An 18,878-nucleotide genomic window follows, 5' to 3' on the forward strand; every position below is an offset into this window, starting at 1 on the left:
AGAGTTACATTAGGAATTGTTCTTCGAGAATAATTTATCTAAGAAATGAATAATCACTTTATTATACAATTTTATCACACAAAAATGATTAGTAAAACTTAAAAATATTAGATAATTATGCTACAAATTGTGTATATACTCTGATTACAGATGCTGGAAATCAGAACATACAAATTTTAAATATATACAATCTACTAATTTCATTGCCTTTTTTTTCTTCTTTTGTATAGTTGAATTCTGCGTATAGTGTATATTATCGTTCAACACTTAAAGTTTATTACAATTGTATCAAAAATTGAGCAAATTATGTATCAGCGAGACTCGTCGATCAAAAGAACAAGGAGAGTAAATTAAAGTTAGTGAGAAAGTAAGGAGATATATATATATATATATATACATATATATATAGAGGCGTTATTCGTACGTAACGTAAGGAAGCAGCATTTTATGAACACACTTTTTAATGAATAATATTAATATCAGACTTTCAAGCAATTCCGTATTTGTCTTTAATTGTAGCAGTCTTTACAAGTTGTGAGAATGTGAAAATAATTGCTAAAGAAATTCTTGTTGACTAGAGTATTTTCTGTACTTTCGTACAAACATAGATTTTTTCCCACCACGTTACTGCCATTCGTTAATGTTCTTCGTTTATGTACGTATATATCGTATCGAATACACGAAATTTTAAACATTCATATCGTTATAAGTAATTATTGTATGCTACTGGATGACACGCGAATAATACTTCATGAATCATGGCACGAAATATTTATAAAAATTCGTATATTGCAATTTTCATAAGCGAAACAGAATGGTGAACTATATGTACATTGTCACAAGTAATATTTTTATATATTTTTTCCTTTCTTTTGAGTTTATAAATAAAGGCGTATAAAAAAGGAGCAAGAAAAATATGTTCAGTTACAGTCGCAATAATAATTACTAGTAATTGTAGAACAGTAATCGCTTATAATTAAACAAATACTTACTACTAAACAACAAATTCATTTGCATGTATACTCTATACAACATATACTTCTAAATTACAAATACTTCTTGAATATTTTTTCTTCTTCATTAAATGTATCTTACACATACTAATCGAAAGTTAAATAATACATGTTCGTAAATTAAAAATAATAATTTAGAAGGCAGCATAGAACTTGTTGTTATATGAGTCATGACTTGTTATATTATAGCTGTGCGTTAAAAGTAAGATGGATAACATTAACTTAGTGTTGGTCGTATATTTTATAAAGAAATATTGCCAGGTGTACTATATTGTCCTTTTCGGGAATGTGTGTCAACTGCTCGAACTGCGAAGTAATAATTATTGCCTTCGGAAAACTGTGAAGATAAACGATTGATAATAAACATTATCAATAACAGTGAATACAGTAAACGTAAAAAGTAATAACTATTCTAATTACTTGCGTAAGAGTGCACGCCATGGGCAATGGTAAAGCTCGAACATCTCCTACTTTTTTCCACAACGATGTGGCAGCAGAAATACCGTTAACTTCTTGGTATGCATATAGTTGATAACTAACAATATCTGCATACTTATCAGACAAATTCATATTCCAAGAGAGTACGATACCTACACGATCAACATAAATATTTATGATTCTCGGCATTTTCTTATTGATCCTCTCAATCATTGTTTACGTACCATTGGCGACCTTAGAAATTTTTAGAGACGGAGCCGGTGGCGGGAGTTTCCATGCAGGATTATTCATAGCGTAATTTCGTGTATCGGGTAGAGGAGCTGGATGCTGAAACGCGTCGTAATAAAATGTAACAAATTGATTCGTGTAAATCAAATAAAATCAGCGATCTACAGAAAAAGTACAATACCTTGCTCAATTGTATATTTGAAGGAGCCGCAGTTGTTAGTACTCTGACTGTTCCGTTTGCTACCGTCGATATTCCTGCAAAAGTAAGGTGCAATTCAGCGCTGCTCGCGATTTATAATCGATATTATTATATAATATCATTTACATACCAGTTTTGTACGTCAATGTTGGAAACGAAGTTCTATTACACGAAGTCACCGGCCGTATCTAGAAATACAAAGTCTTGTTATGCGATTACAAAACTATTTTAGGCCTCGTACAGAGTAGAACATTTCGACGAACGGCGATCGGAACGGATTTGTGCTATTTCCAGATTTTCCAAAGAAATACAGAAATTGTTGGCAGTTAATTGAGTTGTAATTTCAGGTCTGTACGAAGCATTTTAAGGACATCAGATTCGAGATTAAATGACTTGAATTTTTGGAGTCGTTATGACATTTCGACGAACGGCGCCACGAACGCCGCCGCGCGCATTTCGGCGCGCACGAACCCGAGCGGGTGGTACTTACAAATCTGTCGGGACGGGAATTTTTCTTGGGATCGGAATCCCGAAAATTCACGGGAAACCCGAATATTCTCGGAAAAAATGTATCGTAGAATCATATAAAGACGAACATTCATCTCCAAAAATTCAAGTCATTTAATCTCGAATCTGATGTCCTTAAAATGCTTCGTACAGACCTGAACATTACAACTCGATAAACTGCCAACATTTTCTGTATTTCTTTGTGTAGTATACGCCGCTGCAGCTCCCATAGTTGTTCGCAAGAAAATCTGGAAATAGCACAAATCCGTTCCGATCGCCGTTCGTCGAAATGTGCGGTTCGCGGCGCTGTTCGTCGAAATGTTCTAGTCTGTACGAGGCCTTACGCGTCGAAACTTTTCCGCTGGTTTGCATAGAAAAATATTGAATTCGTTTTACCGTTGCGGAGTTCGGTGCTATTTGTAATAGTCTTGTCGGGCCTACACCACTTTGCATCACGTACGCTAACCGGGGAGCGTTCATATTATTCTAAAAAAAAAATCAATTTACAACGAACATTCACATCGTACCGATTGTCAATAACCACGTATTATTTGTTTACATACTACTAAGGCAGTAGGTGTCGGTTGGCTAGCAGGTTGTACTACTCTTATACTAGGAGGTTGATTCGTTATAGCTACATTTCCAGGGATTGTTTGGATTACCCTTTGGAAACAGGTTTGTGTTTTTTGTGCTAAACTGATCTGCTGTTCAGTTATTGTGTTTGTAACTACCGGTGTACTGGTAGCACCTGCAAATGATAAAGTTTTTCTTGAAAATATCACGTATACATATTTACGAAACAGTATCATAAGCGTTTAATACTTTTTAATTGATTGTGGTAATTTATTCGGTAATATTTCTTATACCTTTACTTTTCTCTTCTTCGTCCGTCAGATCTATCAGATCATTTGTCCTCGGTTTAGCGATATTCACTGTGGTATTCTGACGACTCAGTTGATTCGAGAACTTCCCGTTTAGAACTATAGTTTGTTGTGGTTGTTGTGGCGGCAGTGGCGACTACAATAAGTATAAAAATAGATGTTTGTGTCACGATATGATTGAAGCGAGATGTACAAGTACAATAACAAACATTGTAAGTACTTACACTGGATATCATTTGTTGAACGTTAGATTGATTCGGTAATTGTAAAGAATGCTGTGCCTCCATCGGCTTAGCTACAACTAAAGCTGCAGGAGTTACGGTAGGCATAATGTTTGGAGATTGAGTATGACTTTGCGATACCGCAACACTCGGAGCCGGTACTGTTTCAATTCGCCTCGGAGGTCTCACTTTCACTCCCCTTCTTGGACTTGTTGAAATGTTAAGAGGAGCTTCGGGGGCAGACGTATTTAACGGAGTACTATTGTTGCTTGGAACGTTCGCCGCGGATTTGATAGCAGCGTTCTGTTGTAATTGCCGCAAACACTGCATTCCATGGTCCTACTCAAGAGTAATAGTTAATCATAATGTCCAGCAATAATTAGAAATCGTGTAAGAAATAATTGTTTTGGTGTATACCGTTATAAAGTTAACTTGTAATCCGACGGATCTATTGATTTTAATCGGCGGGACAGGTTTGTCGTTATTAGCACGCCGATCTGCAGCGTTGCGACTTAAAACCATCTCGAAATCCTTGATTTGCTTGGCCATTTGTTGACATTTTGCGCGCGTTACCTCCTGGTTTCTTTCCGATATACGCGCTTGTTCTCTCAATTTTCCGATTTCGTCGCGCATTGTAATCGTTTCAACAATTTTTTGTATCAGAAGTTCTTCTAGTTCCTTAAAGAATTTATCAGTATAAGAATGTATTCGACTAATATTAGTAACTCTGAAATTCGAATATTTTCAACGTACTTCCTGTTTCAATTTCGGCAATTTCTCCTTGAAATCTCTTTGGAAAAATTTGTTAACATAATCGAGTTGCTTAATATTTTCGGAATCATTCTCTTTCGACGATAATTCGTCGGACAACGAGTCGTTGTTTATTTTGATTTTCTTTACACTACCATTCACTATTATATTATCCAGATCGGAACAGCTACGTTTTAAAGACGGCGGGGATAGAGATCGTGCATCTTGATTTACCTTATGATTAATAATTACAAACTTTTCTGAACTATCGCTAGACTCCAAATCACTGTCGTGATTCAAGAATTTCTTTCGTATGATTTCTTCCGCATTCTTGGCAGTTTTTCTCTTTTGCCTTCCACTTTCTCTAACTGTAACAAAATATCGTAATAGCAACTATATCATTAAAACAAACATTGAATAATTACGATTAAACGACTATAGATCCATACGTGTAAAGAGCAACATAATCTTATCTCCGTAAGAGTCATAGATGCCCAATAACGACGCATAGCACAAATCAACATTTCAGGAAAAAACTTCCATGCATAATCAAAATCCATTAATCACCAATAGAATTTTAGTTATCAAAATTTATTGCCTAAAAAAAAGTGTACTACACTCTCTCTGTGAGAGTGTACACATTCTCAGACATGCATTTTGATTGTCGGTTTGATTTCGTAAATAGTTACAAGTTGAAGGAGTGAGAACAAAAAAAATGAATATGAAAGATTTCTTTAAATTTAACGATATCGTTTGATAATACATTCCAATTTCTTCGACAAATGACAAAGAAGAATTGAATATTAGACTGCAGATTTTATGCATTTATGACAAAAATGGGTACATACAATTTAAAACAGTGGACATGTTAAAAATATTTAAGGGCATCGATGTATTAGTTTCACCTTGATAAGATAATTAAAAGAAGAATGAATTTGTCATTTGGCTCCTGTGTCTTGCAATCAATGCGAACATTTTCTTATTTTTCATAAAGATCTGCATTCTAATTATAATAGAAGAAACATGCAATGTATACTGTATAATATTTGTATGATACAATGTTGAAAGAAGATGCAAAAGAAAGCAAGCTAGCAATATAGAAATAAATCTGAATTCTACAATTCTTAAGATCAGTCATGTAAAGGGCGACGCTGGCTCGAAAAACACATGTTGCTGCTACTCCATTGTCGGAGCGGATGTGGTGGGGACTGTCTTACTGAGCAAGAGAAGGTGAGAAGCAGCAACATGTGTTTCTCGAGCCAGCGTCGCCCAGGTCTGACGTAAAGCATGCCCTACCTTGCTTATCTTCTTCCGAAACAGCTTCTTGTGCTGCCGCGATCATTTTTTTTGTTCGCCTTCTCCTTCTTTGAGTATTTACGGGAACTTCAACCTTTTTCTCACTAACATCACTATCGATTACTTTAGTAGCGAGACCTAATGAATCGTTTCGCAATTCAACGCTAGATAAATCAGTTTCGTCCAATGTGGATACCTTGTTTTCAGTTTGTGCCGAGCAATTTATTATAGGGCTCCCTTTGTTTACAGATTTTACGTTCTCCTCGGTGACGCTATCATTTTGTTCCTGAAGCTTAGTATTACTTAGACGATCATCAGAAACAAGTAGTTCGAGCAATTTAGAATTTGTACTATTATCACTATAATTGAGTCCATCTTTATCACATGTTTCGCCATTAACAAGTGGCTCAACTATTGTATTATTTTCTTTCGCTTCGATTTCCTTATTACCTTCTCTGATATTTCGATCGTCTAGTATAGCATCATCCGTCTTGGGGCTATGAGTTTCAACGATTTCATTCGATTGCGTATCTTGTATAGACGTGTTATTGGTATCCGTTAAAATTTCTTCTTCGTGGCTCGTCACTTCCTCGATTACTATTAATTCATCATTATTTTTTGTACTCTCTTCGAGCGGCTGATTTTCACTTATTTCTATTGTTTCCATAATTTCTATACACTGCTGATTTGCAATAACTTCATTATCCTTCGCTTCACAAGCCTGTTTGGTTTCTTTGCTTTCATCCAGATCTAATTTGGCTGTGGCATTATCCTTTTTATTATTTTCATTATCCGCTTCAATAAATTCTACGTCTTCGTCGTCAGACCAACTTTTACGGCCATCGGTTAATAACTTTGCCAGTATATTAAAATTACTAGAACTCTGTGAACCGTTGCAATCTAACTGTTCGTTACCTGTGTCAGTATTTTCTTTCTTCGCATTACCTTCTTTAGTTTCATTTTGGGGAGTTGTTAAAGGACTTTTAATTTCTTTGTTAGAGGACTCATTTACCATGTCAGTTTTAATAAATACATTATTTTTACATTCCGCATCATTATCTTCCGATTCCGCGTCGTTATTTTTCGATTCCGCATCATTATCTTTAGATTCCGCATCGTTATTTCTAGATTCCGCATCGTTATCTTTCGATTCCGCATCATTATCCTTACATTCCGCATCGGACAGATTTTCCGAATTTCCGTGGGCATTTCTCGTTTCATTTCCCAGCTTCGTAGAATCTTTAACACGATCGTTGTCGGCAACAATTCCTTTCTTTAAATCTCCAATGTTATTATCGTCCGAGATTTCAATCGATGATTTACTCGAATCATCGTTGTTCTGCTCGTTACCGATTGGAGTTTTATCAACTAATTCACGATTTATTTCAATGTCATTTTTAACAGCACGGCTTTCATCCTTGATGCTGGTGTCAGCTTCAGTTCTTGAAGATATGTTTGCATCTGAAGGAGATATAACATTTTGGTAAACATCACTCTTAGCATTAAATCTCTTCGTAGGAGAAGGTTTGAAAGTTCTCATTTCTTCTCTATAATCTTTACACTTGTTAAATGAATTAAACATTCCGTTGCCTCTTCTTTGTTTAAAAGGAACGAATGCATTGTGAAATCTAGTATTGTAATCGTATGGATTTCGAAATTGTCCTCTAGGTGCCGAATACCAATGTCTGACATAAGGAAAATGATAGGGAAACTCATAATTTGGCCATGGATAGCGAGGCATGACATTAATGGACATTAGTGGCCTCGTCAATCCATTTCGATTTCTTTTGGTATCCTTTGCACGACGTGTTAATACTTTGTCACCCATCGAAACATTACCTGAACGAAGTTCCTCTTCCATTCTTTTCCTCGAAGGAGATGTGTCATTCTTCGTTTCATTTTTTTCAGGAACAGCAGAAGCTCGCACATCTTCATTTTTTCCAGATGTAACCTCTGCAATCCAAGTTATCAAAAATAAATGTTTTTCTTATTGTACATATTATATACGATTGGTCGGCGAACTATCACGGAGATGCAATACTACATGTTAACGCTTCTACGTTCTATACGAATGTACAGAATAGCTTAGCTTACCCATTTTCATAATTTCTGGCTTATTTCCTTTTTTGTCTAAGACAGATGTTAAAATGTCATCTGGTTCAGCCTCATCGTCGGAAAATCTTAAACGCATACTATCATCCGACAGATCGTCGTCCACATCGTCACCTCCGTATAATAATTCATCTTCTTTTTCTTTCGATAATTCATCAATATGATGTGCATTGATACAAGACAACGAACGAATAGAATCAGTACTATGTACAGAATCACTTCTTAATGCCTCCATTGTAAAAAAAGGTAAGATATGCAAGAGACAGTGTGTCACAGGTCACCCATTTATCTCCAAAAATTAATATCTTTTGATCTGTAAGTGATCACTATGTATGAGATAATATTATTTCAGAGAATACCGTGTGTTTAAAAATGTTTTCGAATACATTAGTTTCAGATATAGTAAATATGTCAACAACAAATGTCTTCGTTTAATTTTTTAATTGATTAATAGATTTATACATAGTTTGCAAGATTACAAAACATATTTCGTACAGCATCGTGTGTTTGATACAAAAAACTTAAAAATAAAATTAATCTTTTTAAATTAATTGTGTGGGATAACGTTATAAATAAAAGTTTTTTATTACAATACCATGTTTTGATATATTATCATAAAATTTTTGCAGTGTTTTCGAATAAATGATCGAGCGAGAAAAAAAAGAAAAAGGGACACGCTTAGATAAGCTTAATGAAATAAATATTCACTATCAAGAAAAACAAAGCCGCTAAACATTATAAACCTACAGAGCATCCAAATCGATGTAGCTCGCTTGATGTCATAACTCTTTTCATTTAACTAAAATATAACTCACGTAGAAAAGTGATTACGCTGTGCTAACCACAATTTCCGCGTTACGATCTCAGTTACAGAATCAAGTTTTCTTTTTAACATAGATCAAGATAATATACAATTTGGGCCCCTCGATGACGCGCCAACGTGAGTCGTCCCTGGCCCATAAGTACTCAACTAACAAAAATGGCGGACTAAAGTTGTATATCTAAGACAGTTACTGTATTAAGTAACACGTGTATTCCATTGCCGAATCAATGGATATCCAACGTTATTGTTTAAATCAGAAAAATCAACATCAGCTCTTTATTCGTAGCATCATTGAAAAGATATGTCGAGTACGTCGTATCACCAACATATACAAGAAGTGAAAAATTTTGAACGGGATAAAAAATTCAATGAATACCAAATCAAGAATAAATATGCACAACACAAATAGTTCCAATGAACAACCACGTTGAAAAGACTGGAAAAATAAATACAATTTTTACTACACGGAGATTTATGCAAGTTCAGAAAGGCGGGATTCTCGGAGAACTAGTCTATTGAACGAGTACAGCCGAACATAGGCCCCGACATGCGTCCTCACGAAAATCAACGAGTGCACACGACGTCGTCCAATATGGCGGTCGTGATTCGCCCCCAGCTAAACTAATTTACGATATATTCAAGCAAATAAATTCAAATATATAATGCCCCCATGTTAGAAACATTCGCGTCAACAGTAAAACCCTGAATGATAATCTTATCTTTTACTTCAAAGCTAATTCGATACTTGAAATCACAAAAAGGTCACGCTTACTGCTTCCCCCACCTCTGTTCTATCCTTACACTACTCTCCGCTGCTAATATTAACCGCAGTACAGTAGAAATATTAATGTTTTTTCTTACCAATACTAATAGTTGTACCGTTCATTCGTTCGTAATCAAAAAATGAGTAGGTTAGAAACAAAAAATGATTATAAATTTTCGATTCGTATAATTATGTAAATACATTTTTTCTCTGCGACTATTTTTAGCTTTTACATCATATGTCCTTACAATACAAGAATTTTGAACATTTTTGTATATTACTCGATGTGACGTTTGAATGTTGGTAATTTGTTTTTCAAACAAATTGCGCGTGAGAAATTTAAGGAAATGTTCATTAAATATTTTTTTCTAAATTGCAAGAGCTCATATTGAACGTTTGATAAATAGCCCCACCCCTTTTCTTTCTGCGCTAACTGGCAAGGTCAACGTGCGTCACGATGGTAATACAAGATGTTTCTTTTATGAGTGGGAGACTTGTACAACGTACAACTCACAATATCACTCAATACATGAAATTTAAGATATCAAAAATTGATTCTATCGATCATATTCTGATAGATCGTACCACGGATTTTTTGTTAATAATTAGGAAAAAAAATTATTTTGTTGTGTAATTCAAATTAATGGAGTTATGCATTTATACATAATTATTTCCAAAATACAGTACGAAAGGCATTAAATATTTTTTGTTACATTGCATTCCGTGAAATATGTAAGACTCTTTATTATGCAGTAAACTAAGTAACAATAATTCAATTAACGTATATATGTGTGTATGCATATATGTATTTATAGCTAAGACTATATATCACATATCCGAACGTTCTTTTGTTAGTGTTTAACACATGCGCGGTGAATTCTGCTTATGCGCGAATGCATTGCGTGTGGGACTCAAAAACTATTCAACTCTTATTTCGATTACAGAAACAGTATTTTGTACATGAAGTCTAAATATTTATATATTGTTTTGGTTGGAACTACGTGTATACTAAACAAATGCATTAACAACAATTATTTATATCTTCATAAAATTTTTAATTCATAATTTTTCATTTAACCTTATCACGCAAATGTTTACTTTTTTTTATCCGAAGTAAAATCTCATCTACTGTCAAGGACAGTGATCAAAATATTTCCTCTTTAAATAGCCTAGCTATATATTTAATTGTGTGGGCATTATTCAAATTTTTTATTTAACGTTCAAAATATCTTTTCTATCTCTAAGCAATATTAATTTTTCATTTTACGTCGAAATCGAAATAAAATAAATTGAAATTTAATGTTTTAAGTTCGCTTTCATTTTGTATTGCAAGACAACAAAATGGCGCGCGTCAGCTATAGAAAATGGCAGCTTTTCGTATACATAGTAGATGATGTATGTAAAGGCCTTGTTAGTTACATTTGGGACTTTGGGCCCAAAATTTTTATTATGCAAATCACGGCATGTAAACAGGTTTCTGATTTCTACTGTTTTTCTCGTTAATTGACATGCAATGTATTTGACATAAGAGTAATATTATCTTTCGTTCAAAACAATGAAAAATCTCAAATTGTTAACCTTGTTTATCGAACGATTAACGGAGAATCTTTTGGCATCGATTTTTCAGATGATTCCGAGTTACTCGGTTTCACTATTTGAACCTTACTGTAATTCGGAGCAGTACAACAAAATGACCCCACTACTGAAGTGTGACATGTAAATATGTATACACAATTGATGGACTTACGTACAGTTATAATGCAGAAGTTCTTCAATCGGTGATGCACATGTTCTTTGACTTACAAAAATACGTTATATTTGCGATAAATGCCAGAAACGAGGATACACTGTGATACCCGTTCATCGAGTATCTGCAACAGCGCAACCTAAACAAGCGAAGAGCAACGTTGCCACTTTTATTCGTGGCCGTTAGCATACACGGGACATATGGGAAGGGTCAAATTTTGATTTGAACTGGTCGAATTTTGGATTGCACCATCTACCGAGACACGAATTCTACATTAATCTACGGATTATTAATATTATTAAACAGAAAATGGTAAGAATTATCGACCTACATTGATAGTGTGGTTCGCATTTCAGAAATTTCAGTAACGCATGCGCCGTGATGCAAAATACCTTCAGAACTTGTAATATTAGCTGTAATATGCAAAATACTTCTGTGTAAAGTCGAAAATACACTATTTGAGTAAATATATCAACAAGGTGTGACCTCGGTAACAATTTAGCTAACTAATTAACTTTCTTCTATTAAGAATTGCTGCTTTTATTTTTTGTTCTGCGTAAATATATGACGATTACACGACCTTGTCATTTGATCTCTCAAGATTTTTAATAACGTAATATTTACTGTTCATGCTACGAGCAGTTTAGGTTCGGATAATATATATCGTCGAAATGTAGGAGGAAATTATTTATTTAAATATATTTCAAATATTATATTAGCTTCGTATAAAAGATTTTTAAAAATAGCAGCATTGTGAATATATTAAATTGTTATATTATATTAGAAGGATATTTTCTGTATGTGTTTATAGAAAACAGATATTCAAGGATAATAAAAACATACACACACCTCTCATGATAAAGAAAAAAAATCAATTTTCAAAAAACAGATTTTGAAAATCTTGAAAACCCTGAAACGTATTAAAAATACAGAAAATAAAGGTATATTTTATTTGTTATAATTTTATTCGGGTATTTTTTTTTATATATATAGTATGTATAAAACACGTGTAGTTATTTGGATATAACATTTTTATTGTACATATACACATATTAAATACGTGGACGTGGACGTGTATCTTTTTTTAAAATCCTATTCTTTTCACAGATTTTTATAAATACAAGTGTATTCTGTCAAAAGAGATAAGTGCACGTAGATGGCGACACTTACAATACGTCTGTCCACTGCTAAGTATCTACATTGTAGGTACATAATATAAGTACATACAATTTGTATTATTCTAGCATAATACAAAATATATTTATGCCTTTAACAACTTACTAATAGAATAGTTTTGTTTCCTTGAATATAAACGATTGCATTTTCTTATGCTTATAAGGGTTAATCACATAAATTGTTTAAAAATAGATACTACATCTAAGATACTATCCACAAAATGTATTATTAATACCGTCCCGCTTATTGTTTAACATGTAATCATAACAGATCGTGCATATCGTTGAATTTTTAGTTGAAAATCAATCTTACAGAAGTATGAATGCTACATGTTGAGTGGTAAACAGAAGTAAATTATATTTTCAGTATCGGGGTACATCAATGTTTACGAAACAATGTATTCAAAATGTTCAATGAAAATTTGGATTTCATTTTGTAATGCAATGGAGAACAATTTTATGATCTCAGCATAATGGATTAAAAACTATTCATAGAAGTTTGTACTGTATCAATTTCAAGGTAAAGTTTGTATAGGAGTGCAATAGAGAACTCCTTAATACACTTTACATGAATGATGGAAGTAAGTAGGGCTCTGAAGATATGCAAGAAAGGGAATAATACCTATCCGCTACAGTGAAAGCCCTTTTATCTGAAATCCATTTACTGGAACATTTTTGTGACTATCCAAATAAATGAACTCTAAATAGACTATTTTGCTCTAGCCAAGTAGTACAGAGCGTCACTTCAATTACATGAACATCTGATACAAAACGAATACAATCCTAAATTAAAGAAAGAACAAAATGATAAAATCATAAAAGAGAAGATGCAAATACAGGAGAAGGAAGAAACAGAAACAATAAGATAGTGATAATGAATCAATTAGTTTCTAGACTATAAAAATAGCTATAAAATGATTAAAAGTACAACCATGGTTGTGAAGCAGATTTAAGTAATTTTTAAAATTTAGTATAGCTCTAAAACTATCAAATGAAAATAGATAATTCTATGTGTAATTAACAAATCGCATGTTGTGTATATATATATGTATCATTATATATTTTATATCAATTTTTTATGTTGAATAAACAATAAAAAATATATTCATCTTTGTCATCTTATTCTTGAAATAAGTAAAAACCTTAATTTACCATGATTTATCAAATTGAATATTTTCATAAGTCACTCGTAAATTGGTAAATATTGCAATGTTGCTATAATCCGCGGAATGAACTAGATACGTGATTGAATCCACTTATCTGAACGTGAACTTCGGTTATCTGAATGAAAAGTCAGAAGAAGAAGTGGGGGAAATCAGTGGACTCCTATTATATGAACGTCCTAGGTATATAAACTGTTTGTCCCCCGACGGGTTCATATAAATGGAGTTGAAAAGTGTTATTTTAAAAGTGTTGTACAAAGCTTACAAGGTTTCTCGGTGAACAATTAACGAGCGACGAAAGTTTTCCAAATAGTATATCGGTTTTATTGGAATCTAATACGCCCGCATGCGTATTAATTACTTCTTTTCGCGAACTCGATCGAAATACATTATCCGACGGGAGAGCACTCTTTGGGCTCCAGAGGAAAGAAAAGTTGTTGTAATGGCTGCCGTGTCATGAAATGAAGGTACCAGGACGGTTTTGTCGTTCCACGATGGAGGATAACTCCAGTTCTACGTCTCAAAACCATAATGGACAAGAATCTAGTGGTACGAACGCTCCGCTGACAAATAATAAATTTCAAGGGTGTTACAGTGACAGCAATAGCGATGCCAAGGAACAAAAACCACAATACACTATGCCTGGCATTCTACATTTCATTCAGCATGAATGGGCTCGCTTCGAACTTGAAAGATCGCAATGGGAACTTGACAGAGCAGAATTCCAGGTATAATTTTCACCTGTTCTCGAAATCCTTAGGAATACGTTAGCAAATCGAACGGAATACGTTGCCAAATACGTTAGCAAAATCGAACCAATGCAGGTGCTCTTTTATAGAAAAGGATAATTTCTTTATATATCGTGGTAGGGAGTGAGAGGAACTTGTAATTATATTAATTTACATTCATTTCACTGTAAAAAAAACCTGTATAAACTTTATTGTACTCTATTCAGTTTCCTAGTTATATTTCTATTCTTTTGACTCGATTTTTCATCGCTTCTCAATACAGACGTATTTGTGATGTTTGAATTTGGTTGAAGGCTAAACTTGTTTACATTTTTTAACCGTACGTCTGACGAAAGGGCATTACACACAGTTTTAAGTAAATCGTTTGAGACAACACATCGGAGATGAAAGTTTTGTCATAATGAAACCTGTTACAAAGTGCGTTCAAGATGCGATAATTTCCTTATCAAAAAACAGAATTTCAAAGAAGTGGAGTACGAAAAATATGCAGTGTCACGGTCAAGTGTGCAAAGAATTGAAAGAAATAATTTTAGCGAAATATCCAGAAATATCTGGATCGTGCTCGAGTCGACCGAAGGATACAAAATTACGGACGAAGTATTAAGATCGTTTTAACTTATCACTTTTTGTACTGTGCAAAATTGAGTCGTAAAAATAATTGTTTAACTAGAAAACTATTTGTCTCCCTCTAATCCCCTTTCTTCTCATTGTCACTTCATCTATCACAGTGGTGAGCAACCCGCGGCGTATTGTGAGCCAAAAGTGGAAACACAAGACTACCGCAACCGGCAACGAACGCAATATTAAATACTTTGTTGCGTCGCGCTGTGCCAGATTCCGGCGGGCCGCAGGCAGTTTGCTAGCAGGCCAGCGGGTTGCTCATCACTGATCTATCGTATGATGGAAACATTGTCATCGTATAATTGTACTATCTTTCGATCAAATTAATTGCAATACCTATGTATTCATAGGCCAGGATAGCTTTTTTACAAGGAGAAAGGAAAGGACAAGAGAAATTAAAAAATGATCTAGTAAGAAGAATAAAAATGTTAGAATATGCATTGAAACAAGAAAGGTGAGACAATCCTCGTGCATGTACTCGTTACGAACTCTCGTTGCTATTAATTTTCTAACTGTACAAACACGTTTCGCTACTTTTGCAGAGCAAGGTATCACAAGCTGAAATATGGAACTGATTTGGTGATTCAGGGAGACGTAAAGCCTCCTGTTTATGAAGAAGGTGGTAGTACTTGCGTTAACTCCGAAGTTGGAGGAGATGGCGACGGGGAAGCTCCGTTTACTTCAGTCAGCAACATTAGTTGGAGACAAGGTCGCCAAATTTTGAGACAGTAAGCGAATAACATTAGAAATATTGCGTATAACGAGTAGCAGCAACTACATCGCTGTATCTGGAACGTTCATTTCAGATATTTACAAGAGATTGGCTACACCGATACAATAATAGATGTACGATCGAACAGAGTGAGATCTTTACTTGGCTTAAATAATAATACAGACTCGGAAGATATGAATCCTCCTGCTCTAAATGGCAATGAACCATCAAATAAACCAATTCGAATTGAAACCAGCATCCGCAACTTTCCAAAAACAAAAGATGAGGTAAACTCTCTTTTTACAAGAATGGAATTATAGCTTCCGATGATTCTATATCTTTCTGTGTCTAAATTAATTTAATGACACGCATTGCTTGAACATTAACAGACAGAAGAAATAATGGTAGACACAGAAGCAGCTTTTATGGAAAAATTTGAGCTCCTGGCTCGGCAAGAAATGGATATAGAAGAGGAAGAAGGAGATGTAGAGGATGACTCTTACGATACAAACATTGCACTCAAGACAAATAAAGTATTACAGAGTTTTTTTATTCTTATTGTTCTCTAGTGGAAAACTACATGCTCTTTTATTAAAAATATTATATTTATTCTCTCAGTCATCTATGCTGTTAAATGAAGATGTTGATGCAGAGGCCGAAGAAGTACTAAATGAATTAAACCTTCTCACAGAAATCGAAGAATCACCAGCAAGTTCTGTCCATTTAGAAACATATACAAGTAATTATAGTCTCTTGACCTTCGAGTCTTGGCGTCGTTTATATTTTTACTATGCATCTCTAATTCGATAGATGCGTTATTAAAGATAACAACGTAATAATGTAGCAATCTACTTTTCTAGGTGACAGAATCTTCACAGATTTTCAAAAAAGTATACAACCAGATCTAAGGTGTCCAATTAAAGAAGGAGATTCCACATTGGAATTGGGGGAATTAGAACTATTGTGCGTTAACAATGAAGTAGAAACATCATACGATGTGAGCTATACTATTTACCTTTTCGCTTGTTTACTTTATATAATAAATCTACATACATAGAGACATCTCTTGTAGTTTTATTAAGTATTAAGATCAGGTATTTATTTCTATAGATGGTAGCCACGACGAAAGAAAGTTTCAGAAAAACTTGGAACGCAAAATATACGTTACGATCTCACTTCGATGCTGTTCGAGCACTCGTCTTCCATCCCACAGAAGCTGTTCTCATAACCGCAAGCGATGACCATACTCTCAAATTATGGAACCTTCACAAGACTTTACCTGCGAAGAAGTATAATATATGGAATTTCATGTGAATTTGATTTTTTACAACTATATTCGGATAATCTAAACACTTGTTCGTCTGGATTTCAGATCAGCTTCGTTAGATGTCGAACCACTGTATACATTCAGATCGCATACCGGTCCAGTTCTATGTTTAGCTATGTGTAGTACAGGAAATCAATGTTATAGCGGTGGTTTAGACGGTATGATTCATTGTTGGACACTACCATCGGCTAACATAGATCCGTATGATTCCTATGAACCAAGTGTCCTTAGCCAAACATTAAAGGGACACACAAACGCAGTTTGGGGTTTAAGTATGTATCAACCACGGTCGCAATTGTTATCGATTAGCGCCGATGGAACTGTAAAATTATGGAGTCCGCAGAGCAAGTCTCCCCTGCTTCATACATATATCTCTGAACAAGGTGGGCTACCCTTGTTAACATAACAATTTACTCTTTTCACCGAGGTTAACCCCTTGCCCTACAATATCGAGTCAGAGACGTGATTACTCATTTTCTTTAAATCCAAATAAAGTTCTATTTTGGTTTTGTTAATTTACAGCAATTAGAGAACATATAAGCATATACAATAGATATACATTTGCTTCTTTTTTTAAAGGAATTACGAACTACGAAAAAGTTCTGAAATCGTAAAATAAATCGTAGTGCAAGGGATTAAACAACATAATAATATTTTCGAAAAATTGTATGTGTGTATATACGTGTCTCTTTGTAGATGGCATACCAACTTCAGTAGATTTCATTAGAGACGAACCCCATAAGTTAGTGGTAGCTTACGAAGGAGCGTGTGTGGTGTTCGATACAGAGACTGGTGAAAGCGTGGCTCGTCTCGAAGTCAATGAAACAAAAGGTTTCAATCGTGTCGTGGCTCATCCAACATTACCATTAGTCGTTGCTGCACACGAGGATCGACATATTCGATTTTACGATCATCGAACGGCTACTCTTGCTCATGCCATGGTTGCTCATTTGGACGCGGTCACTAGTCTTGCTGTAGATCCTCATGGTTTATATTTACTTTCAGGAAGTGAGTAATCGAAACGTAGAAGATTGTCGGAAAGTGATGATATTTAATACAAACTGGATAATTCATGATTGTAGGTCACGATTGCAGTATAAGATTATGGAATATGGATAATAAGACTTGTGTTCAGGAGATAACAGCACACCGTAAGAAGTTTGACGAAAGTATATTAGACGTAGCATTTCATCCATCGCGACCTTTTATAGCGAGCGCAGGAGCCGATGCTCTTGCCAAAGTGTATGTGTGAGATGTAAATTAAGGTGCACCATTTCTACTATCGACATGCATCGGATGGAACAGATTTTTGTACTCATTCTTTCTAGGTAGTTTTACCTGCACGTGTTACACTTCCAATTTTGTTGTAACTTATATTGCTCTACTTTCTAAAGTATCATCTTAGAGAATACCAGATTCGGGCATATTAGATATATAGCCGTGTTAAACGAAAAGAGATAATGAAATTTGCACATAACCCTTGTCCGCGTAAATTGATGAGAAGGAACAATAAAAATTCGAATATAAAAACGCTGCATATTGATGAGATCTTTATTAAGTAGCTAACATTATTTGGAATAGCGGAAAGGGGCTCCGTCTTGTAGAATATTAGTTAACATAGTTCTGAATAATTAGACAAAGAACAAATACCCCTTTACCCAGAATCCAGGAAGCATACTGCCGCAGTAGCATAATATTTATCCCTATGTTAACTATTTATTACCAATATTACAGTTACTGTTGCACAGCTACTGGAGATTGATACGTATTACGTGAGGATAAAACTTGTCCCGAAATAAAATATATCAATTAGTCTCCCATTACATAATTTTTATACCGCCTTACATATTTATCAAGGTTGGTATATAGTAACAACAGAAAAAAAGCAGCAACAACAACAACAACAATAATAATAATAACCATACATTAAATAATGTAAGACATAATATTAATAACAGTAAATTATAACTGTGTGTTTCTCTGTAATATATTGTATTTAAAAATAGATGAACTGTGTAACGTACTATAATCGGCATGTTTTTATTAAAAATTGAATTCCATTTCTATACATATACATATATTTTCCTTAAACGAGTGAAGATAATCGGGAACTACTTTACAAGAAAGTTCGATATTAAAGATATATTTTATCG

The 18,878-nt window shown here is 34.3% G+C and overlaps 2 protein-coding genes across 8 annotated transcripts; one reads left to right on the forward strand and one right to left on the reverse strand.

Annotated features, from left to right (window-relative positions):
• Positions 1 to 58: 58 nt before the first annotated feature.
• On the reverse strand, positions 59 to 11,215 carry Wde (Fibronectin-III type domain-containing protein windei). Of its 7 annotated transcripts, XM_076425585.1 has the most exons (15): positions 10,983 to 11,204; positions 7,628 to 7,958; positions 7,373 to 7,486; positions 5,534 to 6,994; positions 4,241 to 4,605; positions 3,905 to 4,165; positions 3,491 to 3,826; positions 3,252 to 3,402; positions 2,949 to 3,133; positions 2,782 to 2,871; positions 2,009 to 2,066; positions 1,861 to 1,934; positions 1,676 to 1,778; positions 1,434 to 1,603; positions 75 to 1,350 (listed from the first exon to the last, which is right to left on the reverse strand). In XM_076425585.1, the coding sequence occupies exons 2-15, from the start codon at positions 7,878 to 7,880 to the stop codon at positions 1,255 to 1,257; spliced, it is 3,717 nt and encodes a 1,238-aa protein (XP_076281700.1). In that variant the 5' UTR covers positions 7,881 to 7,958; positions 10,983 to 11,204; the 3' UTR covers positions 75 to 1,254. The 7 variants fall into 7 exon arrangements, with proteins under 7 accessions (XP_076281696.1, XP_076281698.1, XP_076281697.1 ...); XM_076425581.1 differs by having other exon boundaries at positions 59 to 1,350; positions 5,534 to 7,486; positions 10,983 to 11,215; XM_076425583.1 differs by lacking the exon at positions 10,983 to 11,204 and adding an exon at positions 8,461 to 10,957 and having other exon boundaries at positions 59 to 1,350; positions 5,534 to 7,486.
• Positions 11,216 to 13,480: 2,265 nt separating this feature from the next.
• Cka (Connector of kinase to AP-1) lies at positions 13,481 to 18,754 on the forward strand. The gene is made up of 11 exons (XM_076425598.1): positions 13,481 to 14,044; positions 15,037 to 15,140; positions 15,229 to 15,414; positions 15,493 to 15,685; positions 15,788 to 15,931; positions 16,017 to 16,137; positions 16,259 to 16,395; positions 16,509 to 16,687; positions 16,771 to 17,108; positions 17,422 to 17,733; positions 17,808 to 18,754. The coding sequence occupies exons 1-11, from the start codon at positions 13,778 to 13,780 to the stop codon at positions 17,975 to 17,977; spliced, it is 2,151 nt and encodes a 716-aa protein (XP_076281713.1). The 5' UTR covers positions 13,481 to 13,777; the 3' UTR covers positions 17,978 to 18,754.
• Positions 18,755 to 18,878: the final 124 nt, after the last annotated feature.

Source organism: Lasioglossum baleicum, chromosome 6, assembly GCF_051020765.1.
Source record: "Lasioglossum baleicum chromosome 6, iyLasBale1, whole genome shotgun sequence".
Classification (NCBI taxonomy): domain Eukaryota; kingdom Metazoa; phylum Arthropoda; class Insecta; order Hymenoptera; family Halictidae; genus Lasioglossum; species Lasioglossum baleicum.

What these genes read in the sequence shown, in the direction of transcription:
- Wde (XM_076425581.1), bottom strand. Translation starts at nt 7,880, where the DNA reads ATGGAGGCATTAAGAAGTGATTCTGTACATAGTACTGATTCTATTCGT. An exon ending in GCCAGAAATTATGAAAATGG is followed by an intron (nt 7,487 to 7,627) that starts GTAAGCTAAGCT and finishes CTTGGATTGCAG; the next exon opens with AGGTTACATCTGGAAAAAAT. An exon ending in TACAAGTTAACTTTATAACG is followed by an intron (nt 3,827 to 3,904) that starts GTATACACCAAA and finishes ACTCTTGAGTAG; the next exon opens with GACCATGGAATGCAGTGTTT.
- Cka (XM_076425598.1), top strand. Translation starts at nt 13,778, where the DNA reads ATGAAGGTACCAGGACGGTTTTGTCGTTCCACGATGGAGGATAACTCC. An exon ending in TTGCACTCAAGACAAATAAA is followed by an intron (nt 15,932 to 16,016) that starts GTATTACAGAGT and finishes TTATTCTCTCAG; the next exon opens with TCATCTATGCTGTTAAATGA. An exon ending in AAGTAGAAACATCATACGAT is followed by an intron (nt 16,396 to 16,508) that starts GTGAGCTATACT and finishes TTATTTCTATAG; the next exon opens with ATGGTAGCCACGACGAAAGA.